Raw genomic sequence first — 13,871 nt, forward strand, 5'->3', positions numbered from 1 at the left:
ATTCACAGAATGGCTTGGGTTGGAAGAGACTTCAAAGATAATGCAGTTTCTCCCCCCTGCCTGGGCAAGGCTGCCAGCCACCATCTGAGGCTGCTCAGGACCCCATCCAGCCTGACCCTGAATGCCTCCAGGGATGGGGCATCCACAGCTTCTCCAAGCAGCCTGTGCCAAGGCCTCACAACTATCTGAGTAAAGAATTTCCTCCCAGCATTTAACCTAAATCTCCCCTCTTTCAGTCTGAAGCCATCCCCCCTTATCCTATCACTATTTAGACAGTGTAACAAACTGCTTCCCTTCCTGCTTAAATCTATTTCCATTCAAATACTGGAAGGTCATCTACACAAGGACACACTGAAAAATAATAAGAGAACAATCTGCATAGCAGCACGATGCCGAAAGAAGTAGGCAGTTTCTCCTCTGCAAACCCTCTCAGCACCAACGGGAAACGAATCGAAGCCGCGGGGACGGGCTGCAGGTCAGAGCGGGCGCGGCTGCGGCCGCGACCGCGGTGCCCCCACGCAGCGAGCGCCGGGAGGGCGCCGTCATCAGCGCACCTGCGGCGACCGTAAAGCCGGGTCGGCACGGTACGGAGCGGCAGGACCATGGGCACCACGGCGGGGCAGCAGCTCCGAGCACTCTTCTACGTGCTGCCACCCGGCGAGAGCTCCTTCCGTACGCTGGAGGAGGTGCCCGACTACGTAGAGAAGGTGAGAGCCCCCTTCCCTCCTCTTTGCCGGCGGCATCCTTTGCCGGCCTCTCCGCCCACCCTGTGCTGAGGCACCACCTGCCTTTTTTCCGGAGGACTGGGGAGGGATATCTAAAGTAAGATGAAATACCTTGTCTTTCTGTGTCTACAAGCTGCGTACTCTTCTAATGTATTATAAATGAAGGCTCAGATGCTTGTGACTGATAGCAGGAGGTAGTTTTCAGAGGAACGCTCCACATCTGAGTGCTGATGTTAATGCTGTTCAAATTGTCAGTACCAAGTAAAGCAGAAAACATAGTACTGTCAGGCTATTCAGGCCAAGATCCTTTGCAGATTTTAACACAAGCAAAAAGTCAGCTTTCTTTATGCCCTTAAAGTTAGTACCAACAGCTCAAAGGAAAAAATAAAAATTAAAAACATATTTAAAAGAAAAAAAAAACCCACAAAAAACACCAAAAACACAAAGGTTGTTTAAGAGAATGAGAGCAAATATTTGTGTTGGGACAGTGCTGTCTCCTACAGCTCCAAGGCAGGAGTACAGAGGTCAAGTGTGAAAGCTCCCTTGGCTGCAATGTGTCCCTTTCTCCCCTCCCACTCTGCTGGCGTATCTGCTTTCATGGAGGTACCTTTGCTCCCTTCTTCCCTACGGATTGCACGTATCTGTTGTGGCACATATCTTGAACTGCTGTGCAGCTGCTGCTATTGGGTTGTTGTGGGGGTGTTACAGGATTGTGCAGCACTGTCAGCAGTTTACCAGGAATCTCAGCATTCAGCAACCCACTGCTGACGGTGACTATCAGCAAACACTGTTCCCTTGGATGGGATAAGAAGACAGCTGCTGCAAACCCAACCTGTGTATACAGTGTCTGGTTGGTGGACTGCTTTCCTCAGAGGTGTTGCGAAACTAAGCTGTAATGTAGTGGTCAGGGAGGTCTGTCAAGAGCCTGTCTGTTTTGCCTAGTCAGCTGATTGCTCCCTCCAGTTCTACCTATTGCCTTTCTCTATCTCTTTTACTTTTCCCACATTTCATCTAAGTGTCACGTTTTCCTGCCAGAACCATTACTTAGTATCCCTGGTTTTCCTTCTCCCATAGTAGCTTGTTCTATATTCTGCTCACAACTTGTCCTAACCTGTTATTCCTGTGACTGAGTGCACAATTAAGAATATTTGCAGAAGAATTCCTAATTAGCATTATGGAAACATCTGCAGGTTTCTGCTTTTGTATGGTTCCCTTATTTATAAGGGTTTTTTACAAGGGATTTATTAGGGATATATATTTAGCAAAAAACTTAAACTATAAAAGGTTTCTCAGTACAGTTATACTTCCTGTAGGTCCTATCTTAGTATAGTTTTACCAGGAATCCCTCTTGATGTATTTGTTGACAGCATAATTCTGTTTTGTGTAAAAGTCTAATAGTAGCCCAACTATCCCAACTCTATAGGTTATAGAGCTGGGATAGTCTATCAGCTATAGACTGAGCTTAGGAAGTCTTTAGGATTTCTTCTGACTGTAACATTGTGCGTAGAAGTTCTGTTCTGTACCAGATAATGTTCCTAACTCATAAGAACACATAATGCTAGCAGTGGAGGTATGCACCTTCCATAGTTCATTCAAATAGTCATTTTTAGTGATTTAAATAAAAAAAATAGAGCACTTCTGATGATTGACAAAATATATGCATTTTGTAGGAGCAGCTCCTTTGAACTGGACTTAGTTGTGTTTTTACATCTGTGGGGCAAAAGACAAATCGTGAAGCAGCTCTGATTCTGAAAACGAAATAGCTTATCCTAACTTGCTCAATGCACTTTCTCACTGTGGTTATATTGCTCCAATTTTCAGAGGCAGAGAGGCTCCTGATCTCTGCACTGTGCTCTGTTTGTTGGCATAATTGTATTTGAAGACCACAGGTACCATTCAAAACATATGCTGATCAGTTACCAAAGACCTGTAAGCAAAGCTCTTCAACAGAGACATGGAGAAATAACCTTCCAGCTGGTCTCCAAAAGTCTGTGACAAGGGGTCCAAATTCTGTACCACAGTCATTGAATTTATTTTTATTTGGTCTTTTGTCAAGTAGGCTTTGAAAACCATGATTACGCCTTTGTTCAAGAAAGTGAAGAGGGAGTACAAGTCAGTTATATCTCCCCAGGTTAGAAGACCCTGACTCCAACAATAGATACTACCTTGTCCTTTCACAAGCATTCTCTGCTATGGATCTAAGTATATACTTCACATACTCCATTTCTCAGATTCCCTCACACTTAGTAGATGGGCTGAGGGAATCCTTTTTGATCAGTAAAGTCTTTCCTATAGCCAGACCTCAGAGGAGAGTGCGCTGGTTACTTTTACTGAAAGCCCCAAATGGAAGCACTGAACTTAGTAATTACTGTTTTTCTTTGCTATTTACTCTCTACTTTGTAGATCCTAAAGATTAAGTTCACATTTACACTCAATTCACATTTTTAGGCTTTGCTTCTAAATAATGAGGCACAGAACTTGCTTATTTAGTTCTACGTGAAAGTTGAGATTCTTACATTATGAGGACCTGGGACTTTAAGAAAACAAACTGTTTCAAGGCTTGCAATAAAATGGTGAATTTATGCTGAGTTTCAACTGAGAGTATTATTTTTTTGCAACTGTATGAAGTAAAAATTGGTTTAAAATGGTCTTTCACATTTCCTAAGTATTGGTTACTTGTAAGGGAAAGTCTCTTACTCAATGTAAGACTTTGAATTTATGGCTCAGTTACTCACGAAACCCACAAAAACTAATGTAAATCCCCTTTAAGCATTTCTGGTGATGGATGAAGAGAAAGAAAGTGGAAACAGAGTAAAACATTTATAGATCAGAAGATATCAAAACGGGCCAGCTGCTGTCTCTGACCCAGGAGTCAAACAGTGGCTATTGCTTAATTTTGTGCCAGTTTGCTTGCAGCGACAGTACTTAAAAATTTCACCAGAACTACTTATCTTCCTCAGGTTCCTTAGATGTCTTTACTGTCATTACTAATAAGAAAAAACAAACAAACAAAAAGCAAAAAATCCACAAACAAACAAAAATAAAGCCAAAACAAACCATCAAATCAACAACCAATCAAAAAGACTACTAACCAAACAAAAAAAAAAGGAAAAAAAAACCCAACAAAATAAATGTTTAGAGTACTGGAAGGAGGTCTGCTTTATTGACCACCTCCTTTTTTGCAGTTTTAGTTATACACTTCTGATACACCTTTTGCTTTTGTTTGTATGGCATCTAGCTTGTTGTGATCCTGAACTGTGAAAATAACTATTATGTATTATGTTCATAGAAATAGTATGCACTAGTCTTGGTGCAGCTGATCACTTTGATCTGCTTTGAACACAGCATAATGGGGATGTATGGGAGAGAGGTAGTAATTTCTTAGAACAAGAGGTATGTCATAAATTTTACAAGCTCCTTGATGGGCAGGGGGTTAAGACTGCCTGAGTGTTTCTTTATCCTCTTTACTCTGACACTCCCTATTTGTGAGTCAAAAAGTGCTGTCAAATCTTGGCTGCCTCACAGCTTCATAGTGGGAAGAAAATATTTAATGAAGTCAATGGGGAAGAAGTTATATTAGTATAAAGCCAAGTATTTTAACCATTTCAGAAGTTACTAAGTAAAGCACTGCACAGAATACTAGCATCATATCTTTCCTGTGCACTATTTTCATTTCATGAAAAAAGAATTCCAGTTATTCTGCTCTGAATCTATTCAATTTGAAGTGCAGCTTCTACTCTGTATCTATAACCTCAAACCTGCCTATAGACTGTGGTAGAGCTGACTCTTAATACTGTGGTCAAATTTCTTGGTCATTCTTACTAAGACCATTTTAATCTCTGCTGGATGCAGAAGCACAGTTAGCTGGCCTGTTTGATAAGTTAGGGATCTGTTGTTTAGCCATAGCAACTAAAAGAAAAAGAACAAACAGAACGTTAACAACCTTATCTACCTAGAAATGAAGGAATTAAAACAGAACAGGAAGCACTTATATTTTTCTAGCATGCTTCAATAATTTCAAATGGAGGGTGGCTTTTTATTGTTTCAAATATCAGAAGATTTACCATAATGTTTTTGATGGAAACTGTTTAGGATTTATCCTTAAGTTTTCCTTTGCTTTCAAAGGTTTTATTTCATCAGCTAGTGTGTGTCCCAAAGAGGCCTTTAGATATTTAAAATGCAAGCTAGGCATCTAAATTAAAAAGTGCCATGTTGATATCAATCTCCGTTCATCTGTTATTGTAACCTAACCCTGAGCTGCTGCAGTTTATGAACTTTCACATTTCCTAGACACTATAAATCTCTTGCTGCTTGCATGGTTTGAATCATCCCATTCTTTTTCTACTGAGCAATCTGGTCTATATCCATCTTTGTCTCTTTGGTGTCCCAGCCTGGTAGGAATTCCCGGATCATGTCTCACTTGGCAACAAAAATGAGCACCCTCCAAAATGCACTGACATTTGCAGAAGCATCATGCTTCTTCCATGAAAATATGGTATAGTCACGGACTCTGTGGAGGGTTTCAGTTTGTGGATTCACACGTTTGCAGGTTGCTTGAAGGGGGCAGTGAGAGAAGGCTAAGAGAGACATGACTGACAATATGCTGATTCCAATTAGTGGTAGGATAAAAACTCACCAATGTTGAATTTCTCTATCCCTTAAAAACATGGTGGAAATTTTATGTCTTAATACTACAGAAAAGGTGACCTAAATTTTCCCACAGAATGAGAGAGTTTAACGTTAAGAGATCTGATGGAAGGAAAATTGCTGCTTCCTATTTTCATTGCCACATATTCTTAAATGTTGGAGATGGTGGCTGGTGGGGCCATCACTTTTTCCTTCTATGGACTGCAAGGACTCTTAGGACTTTTGTGTCAGTAAAAACAAAACAAACAAAAATCAGTAACAAGCAAACAAACAAAAGCCCCTGAATGCATACACTCTGCCAATTACTTCTGGTCAATCTTTTCTTATTTTTCAGGATGCTGATCAAAATTTGGAAACAGCTGTAGTAATCTGTTTGCACTGATGAAGCATTGTATTGTCACAGTAGCAGTGCAGTCCTATTACTAGTTATGCAAATACCTTTCTCTGCTGGGCATTGTTCTTGTGTATTTTTGATTTGTCCGTAGATATGAGGCTCAGGATATACCATTTGAGTTAAATCCTAGACTTAAGCAATGTTGTGACTGAAAAATGCTTGTCTCACACAATATTATGGTTTCCTTCTGGAAGGCAGAAGATGATTTGACAGCTAGTACCAACGCAAAAGAGAAAAGGGTGCATTGCATCATTGATACTTGGTCTGCAAAGAGAACGTGTTATGGCCCGGATTGAAATGGGCTTCATAGTTTGTTCACATAGCTCCTAGGTTCTCTGGTGAAAACGCATACAGAAGAGTTGTTACTATCGTGAAAAGCATGGCAGCAGATAGGATAAGTAGAAAGCAATTCACACTGTTATCTCTTTTAGATGGCATTGTATGCCAGATTCAGTGACCAAACACTTTCAGAAAAATATGTGACAAATGTTTTAATTTGGGGTTAGAGGAGTCCACCAATGTTGCTGCTACCACTGATTTTCTTGAATATGAGAAATGAGTTTGGAAAGACTTTTGTATTTTGTTTTGTTGCTGCTTAATAATTTATGTGCAGATGATATAAAGTAAATTAATATGGCATTGGGCTAGTGCACTGGATTTATGCTGTTGTATATATAAAATGACAGCCTAGTAGGTTGTACTTGTATATAAAATCCACAACAAGCATTACTGTATTTATCAGGGTGCAGTAGTAGCTAGAAAGATGACAGCCAACCTGTAGTGGAAATGCTAAGTCACAGCTTGAGCCAGTGATTGAGCACCTCAGAGGAAGGCATGGCCACCCAAGGGAGATCCTGGCTTTACCCCTTCCCAACCTTCATTTGAGGGTTGGCAGTGGAGGTAAGGGCATTTCATATGGAGAACTTTTCCTACCTGAGGGCCATAAAGGACTTCTGAATCTAAGCTGTTTCTTATTTCTGTGCTCACTTCTATTGTGTTTGAGTGGATCTTCACTCTCTGTGGCCTGGGACCTTGCTGCTCGTTTGCACTTTCCATCGTGTTACACAATCTGAGAAGTGTATGATGGCGTAAGCTGCTCTTTGAATCACAGAATGGCTTGAGTTGGTGGGAACCTTAAAAACCCAGGCCACTCACTAGATCAGGCTGTTCTATGTTGGCCCCTTCCAATCTGGTCTTGAATGCATCCAGGAATGGAGCATCCACACCTTCTCTGAGCAGTGGTTCCAGAGCCTCATCACCATCTGAGTAAAAGTTTCTTTCTAAGGATCTTGAAAAGGTGGATCTAATCTTGCTTATATTGTGATTTTTTTTTTTTTCTTCCATTCTTTTCCAGAGTATTCCATTCTTCATTGCTTTTATTGTGTTGGAGTTTGTTGTCAGCTGGGTTCAGCAGCATAAGCTACCAGGTCGGATCAATGATGGCATAAGTTCTCTTTCACTGGGTATCCTGTCTCGACTTCCAGAGTAAGTATGCATGTTATATTAACTTAAGGTCAGTTTTTTAGGCCCAGGATTCAAAGTTCTTTGATTTAATTCATTATCTTTTCTGATTTCAGTGGATTTCTGAAAGATTTTAATGCTTGAGGGAAATGTTGTAAATATGATCACTATTTTCTCTCTTCTGCATAGAGGTCATAAGATTAACTTGAATTACATCATGGTGAAGGTATTTTAAATAGATACCCATTATTATTTACTAAATATATACTAATAGGGAACCTGACTAATTCTTAAGTGCTTTTTCAGGTGCTATAAAAATTGTGAGGAATATTGTGTTTTAGATCTTACTTTTCATGATGTGAACTTCCAGATGATAGATTTTATTATGCTTTTTTCAGTTAAAGAGGGGTTAGGTTTCTGTTTCCTAGGTGTGAATTTACAGATTGCCCTCATTGAGTGTAATTTGTTCATTACAGGAAGAAAAGTTTCAATTATTTGAATTTGACTATATAGTATATTTTCAATTCTTTTCAATATTCCCACAGTTCTTTTTTGAATCCTCAACAGTTTTTCAGCCTTGAATTGTTGATGTCTCAAATGCACTCCATATTTCAGAAACTGCTACATCAGTGCCAAGTAATGAAGTCATTTGTTCTCTATTCCTAGTTTTTCTTCCTCTCTTTATGTATCCCAGGTCCATGTTAGTCCTTTGAGTCATCTTTCATCCTCAAATACTTTTTTTAGATTGTGGTTTACATTCCTCATTCATAGGCAATGTGTTCTTGAATTTGGCCATATAGAAATAAATGGATGATATATTTGATCATCCTTAAATGTTTTGAATCAATGAAATGCAGTCTTTGCTACTTACAGGTTCCTCATTCTTGTGAATGTGAATTTTACAATCTAAGGTAGTGATAAAATACATTAAAAAAGCACAGAAACAACAAAATATCCATTTTATTCTTACTTAAATTGTGAAATCTGCTAGTCATTCACTTTGTTATTCATTGAATGTTTGAATTTGTACAGTACTTTTAGACTTTGTAATAAACGAAAAGTGAGAAGTCAGTATTCAAACAGTTTTATGCGCTTTTAATAAGACTTGTGAACATGATTGTGAAGGAGGAACACTGAATTTGTCATACTTTATGCTATGATAAATTAAATATTTAAGCATTGGACTTGTGTGCATTGAAACACAACACTAATGAAGGCTTACTCTCATTTTCATGCAGTTAAAACAGAGATACTTCAAATATCATTTTCTTCAACATACTCATGTTTTTCTAGACAGTAGTATACTTCAGATTTACCATATTTATTTTTCTTATCTGAAATATTCAGGATTGATTAAGTTAAACAAGGGGACTGAGATATGTGTGATGAAGTTTAAATGGTTTTGTGAGGTCTTTTGGCTGCATTTAAAGTATACTAAAATGCTTCAGAGGCACTAATTCCTGGAACAAATGCTTGTTAAGAAAACTAATGTTGCATGTGTGGAACGCAGCTTAGCAAGGTGCTGAGTACTTTTATTATTTTGGCACTCAGTACTTTGCTGCAGAATTTGGCTTGTGGGCTAGGCAGTTTTCTTTTGGATAAGAACTATTTTGTAAAGTTATTTTGAGTGAACTAAACGATCCTTAAGGAAAACATACTTTGTAGGACCAGGCTGATCTACAGGATCAGGACACTTATTGATTTACCAACACAAGAGGTGTCATCTGGGTCACTTGCGTTACTCTCTCATGTCTGGATGCACAAAGACTCTTCTCAGTGGTTCTTTAAAAAAAAAAAAAAAAATAAAAGAGTTCTGTAAAGCTTTGAAATTTCTGTCTGAATATCAAAGAAGCAGGCAAAAAAACAGGCTTTCTAAATTATTTAACTGCATGTTAATCTCAGACTTCCAATAGTGACTGCTTGGTGTAGAGTAGTTACCCTTTTATAAATAAGAGGAGTTTGAAATGTTAGACTGGCAAGAGGCCTGAACTGAAAAAACAGAACAGTTTACCTTCTGTCCTCTGCTTCTATGGTGTGAAAGAACTGGGTTGGAAAAAAAGTAGCGCACACAAAACCCGTTGCTAAGATTTTCACTTCAGTCTTTCCCTTTCAGGCAGAAAAAAAGGTAGGGAAAGCTGACAGAAACTGCTAAAACAATATTTCAGCAGAACCCACAGCATCAGGGGAAATAGTAGTGCAAATCATTAACAGCTGAAGGTTAGATTAACACACCATTGATTGTATCCTCTCCCAGGGACTAATTTTCATTTTCTCAACTAGCAGCAATGGTTTGCCACTTCCTTAAAAAAAATCTGTGGTTGAGTCTAAAATGGTGGGCTTCAGTCTATTAGTTAGAATGAAGCTTCAGATGCGTCATTGCATGGAGGTCTTTAGATTTTATGGAAGAATTAGGAGTCACAGACCATATTCATCCTGTGAGCATGTTTTTCCATTTCACAGTCTGTATAACAAGTACTGCACCTCTTTAGGGAAAACAATATTTATTCAGTGTTTCTTACTTCATTGTTGGAGAAAATGCAAATCATAAATTATTGATATTTGTTTGCCAAATATAAAAAAAATAAAATAAAATGTAGGTGCAAGAGGAAAAGTCTAATCAGGCAAGGTAATGTGTTTTGTTTTAGACTTATTAGACTCAACAGCATGCAGTAAGTAGAACTGCTTTGCATATACATGTTGCTCATTCTAAAATATTCTTAAATATAATTTTCTCTGCTTTAATACATACTGTGCATTCCTCTGCATGTGTGATTGGTAAATTTTATATACAGAGAAAAGGAATTTGGAAGAAAGGGGGAGATTTGAGTTATTAACCTCATTCCCTGCAACTTAAATGTTGGTGGTTAAAAAGTTTCTGAGAACTAAATAAATAACTAACTTCTCTAACAAACCATTGCCAGGAGGCTTGAAATGCTGTTTTAAAAATATTCTCCCAAGAGAAAGTTTATTTTGGGTATAAATATCCTCTGTACAAGTATGTGCATTATTTCATATTGGCCCATTTCTTCTTTTAAAGCAGCAGAACATAAATCAAATCAAAAAGTGTTTGGGGGATAAATGAGGTAGGTACATTTTTGACTAGTTGGGAAAATCTCTGTTCTTTATGGTCATGCTCAATTGCCAGATTTTAGTGCACAGATCTGCAACACAGTCATAGTGTGTGTGTGTGTGAATATATATGTTTAATGGTTTTGTCAGTCAAATCTGCAATGAACTTCCCCATTTCTGAAGAGAACACTACAATTTTTATATATTAAATACTTCACTTTATGAAATGGGGAGTTTAAAGTTCTCTAAAGTAGTGCTGAGCATCAGAAATCAGAAAATCCTTTTGGGTTAGTTCACGTTGCTCATCTCAAGATACTTGCACATCAGCAGTAATTGATTCAAAGGAGTAGAAATCCTGTTTCTCCTGTAAACCAGTACAGTTCAATTCTTAACAGATCTGGATTTTACATAATTCTTTTCCAGAAGGGAGACTGAGGGGGTGGTTTCACATACATTTTAGGCCAAAACTGCTTCCAAATGAAACACCCTTGCCTAACCTGTATTCTGTTTGCTTATTCCTGTCTCTGATCTTCCTTTCCCCTTTTGCCAGCATCAGGATTTGTGTTGTTCTGTGGTGAAGTGGCCCAGGAAGCACACTGAGCACCTTCCCCCATGATACTAGCCTGAATCAGTTCTTACCATGGCTTCACAGAATCTTGTACCAGAACAAAAAATGGGCATGGAAAAAAAGCAGTTGGGGTAGTGAGATCAGTAATATTTGATTCTTTTTTTGTAGTACTGAGTTACCCACTTCTAAAGTTATGTAAAATTGCAGCCTGAAAACAGAACCTCTCAATCCTTAGTAGTAACAGTGTGAAGAAATGATTAGAATGCACTTGGTTGAGACTGGTGCAAACAGTTCACAACCCCACGAGGCTGACAGTGTCCTAACAGAATGCAAAATACTCACCTGCATCAATACTTCCACTTAAAGTAAGTGCTGGCTTCCTGAGGTACCTCCCAAATACTTCACTATGCTTAAGACTGCAGAAAATTATGACCGCCTAAATTAGTGATTGTATCTCTTAGAAGAAAATTTGATATGTGCAGTCTCTTGTAAATTATATTTTCACTTCAAGACTTATTAGCTACATTTTTCTCCACATCTGTTTGAATAAAGCTTTGGACAGATGTTTACTTAGACCATGGTCAGACGTGTTGCTTCTGGTCCAGCTGCCCCCTCAGATCTGCCAACATAACTGCACATTTAATTGCTCCCTAACCTGGTCCTGACAAAGTGATCCAGCTAAAAGCAGAAACAAAAGCCCCCCAAGAACTATAAAAGAGGTGTTTAAGCTCAGCTGCATTCATTTTGACAGAGCTGGGTCAGGGAGCAGCTATGCATGCAATTATGCTGGCAGGTCTGAGGGCTGGTAACCACCAGACTTAGGGCAGTGATGAGCAGATGGGGCCAAAATGGAAAGGTAATCGCTTAACCTGATTAAATAGCAAGGCTGCTGAGCCACTACACCAACCATACTTCTGGCTACTGCACTTCTGTCCTTCCTATGTTCATTGTCATACTCATCCTTTTCTCTTGTTTTGGTTAAGGTGTCTGTCTGATCCCATGCTAAGGTATTTCAGATCATTATAGGAGCAAAAGGTATTTACTTATCTTCAGAGAGAGAGACGGGTGAGCAGGACTGGCAGCCAGCAGCTGGACTGCCTTAGTCTCCACTGAAGCTGCATACAACTCCATGAGTTCAGCAGCTGCCTATGGCAATTTAGACACCGCCTGCCAATAGGTGTTTCTATTAAAAAAAGATTTTAATAGGTAACAAGACTGAAGAGACAGAATCTACTCAGCACCCTGTTGCTCACTCTTTGTGAGCTATGAGCTATGTGTTGCATAGTTGTATATTTCATAAGAATTTACTCCTGGCTACACTGTGCTGTATGCTCTGCTAGTTGTTCCCATGTTTTCTCAAAGTTCACAGCCCTCACAGCTCTGTAAGAATAAGTTTTGAAATAAGTTACTAATTCTCTGTAGGTAAAGCAATTAGGGTAGGATAAACACCATCACAATGGCTGTGTGCGTGGGAATTGATAGCATTTTCAACAGGCAGACCTGATTCTGGAAGAGAATTTTCTAATTCAGTTCAATTAAGCTCATAGCAGGGACCATACATGAACAATCTTGGTTTGGTCTAATTCCTTTTTCTTGTCAGCCTGCTTCATCATCAATGAATGGAGTGGGGCAAACTCAGTAAATACTTGGCTATTTAATCCTCTTGAGTGTTGCTACTTACTTGCTGCCTGGTTTAACACAGCTTTATAGATTTGGTGCAAGCTACACTGGCTTTGCAGCAGTTAGAATCTAGCTGTGCCCATAAAAGAAGCCAGAGCTTCCTGCCAGCCATCCTATGTTCATCGCCACCTCCCTGCTCCCCCATTACCATCTCCACCTCTGTCAGTGGTGGGTACTCCCCTGTGCATATCAGCAACATTCAGGAGTTTGAACTGAGAATTTTGCAGACCTGGTTCATTTTGTTTGAGACATGCTGGAAAGCATCTGTGTGAGCGTAGCTCCTGGCAGAGCACAGGAGTACCAGTGAGTAGCTGTAGACAGGCTGGCATGCATAGCGTGCTTCTTTCTGGTGATGACTAAGGAAAGCTCTGAGCCAGAACTTAAGGCTCTGGGGTTTCTAATGCAATGATGTATAAGGTAATAAGCATTAAAGAGCAGAATGTAGGAGAGAGACTTGGGAGAATCAGGATGTTCTCAAACTAATTGACTGAAACAACTGGTAGTCTCTACTATGATGTTCAAGAGCTTGCCATGTTTCACACAATCCTGTCAGGAAGCCAGTGACTCTTTTGAGTTGTAACCTCTTAATAACAAGACAGCTGTTTTTGGAATTTGTATTTGTTTGTTTTTAGTGCTGCAACACTTCTTATTTTCTAGACAGTGGGCCAAATAAAGGTTTCTGAATTCATGAATGTTAAAGCCCAGTTTTGCACCTAGCGTGACTTGAAATGTAAAAACAATCTGCTAACATTTGTTCTCAGATATATTTGTGCTTCTATGTGAAAACATAGGCTGTGAACTGAGTTGGCTCTTATCAAAAACATGTTAATAAATTCACTAATGTCTGAAGCTCACAAAATATGCAGGTTTCTCAAACCCTTTAGTTATTTGCATATATTTTTATTCTTTATTCTTCATTAACGTAAATTTCATCAGCATGCGTGTAGTTCTTTTTTTAAAAACAAAACAAAACAAAACAAAAAAACCACTGACTCTAAACTGCGTACTTTTCTGACTAAAGTTCTGGTCTTTGCTAAAAGATTTATTAGGCTTAAATCAGAATTCCACTAGATGGAGCACCTGGGTAGCATTTTTAGAACTGGCTAACGGTTTGCTGGGTCATCACCTAGTAGTTGTGGAAATTAGGGAAAACTCTCTGATTTTCGAAATCAATGAAAATAATAGTCTTGTGTGAACAAAAGCAAATGGTGACTTGAAAAATTCAGAATCATGGCAAAAGGTGTTCACTAAAAATTCTTCTGTAAATGTTTTTTACTTCAAGGTTTGGTGCACTATGATATCTCACTGAATCAATTTAACTGTGAGA

At 38.9% G+C, this 13,871-nt stretch overlaps 1 protein-coding gene across 5 annotated transcripts in view; it reads left to right on the forward strand.

The window, feature by feature from the left end:
- Nucleotides 1-431: 431 nt before the first annotated feature.
- The window catches only part of AGMO (alkylglycerol monooxygenase), a 171,886-nt gene continuing 158,446 nt past the window's right edge, over nucleotides 432-13,871 (forward strand). For all 5 annotated transcript variants that reach the window (XM_015853865.3, XM_085538540.1, XM_085538537.1 and 2 more), the window contains exons 1-2: nucleotides 432-707; nucleotides 7,121-7,251. In XM_015853865.3, coding sequence (XP_015709351.1) covers nucleotides 603-707; nucleotides 7,121-7,251 — 236 coding nt within the window. In that variant the 5' untranslated portion in view covers nucleotides 432-602. The remainder of the gene's footprint in view (nucleotides 708-7,120; nucleotides 7,252-13,871) is intronic.

Source organism: Coturnix japonica, chromosome 2 (genome assembly GCF_054131305.1).
Source record: "Coturnix japonica strain WE chromosome 2, WE-NBRP24, whole genome shotgun sequence".
NCBI lineage: Eukaryota > Metazoa > Chordata > Aves > Galliformes > Phasianidae > Coturnix > Coturnix japonica.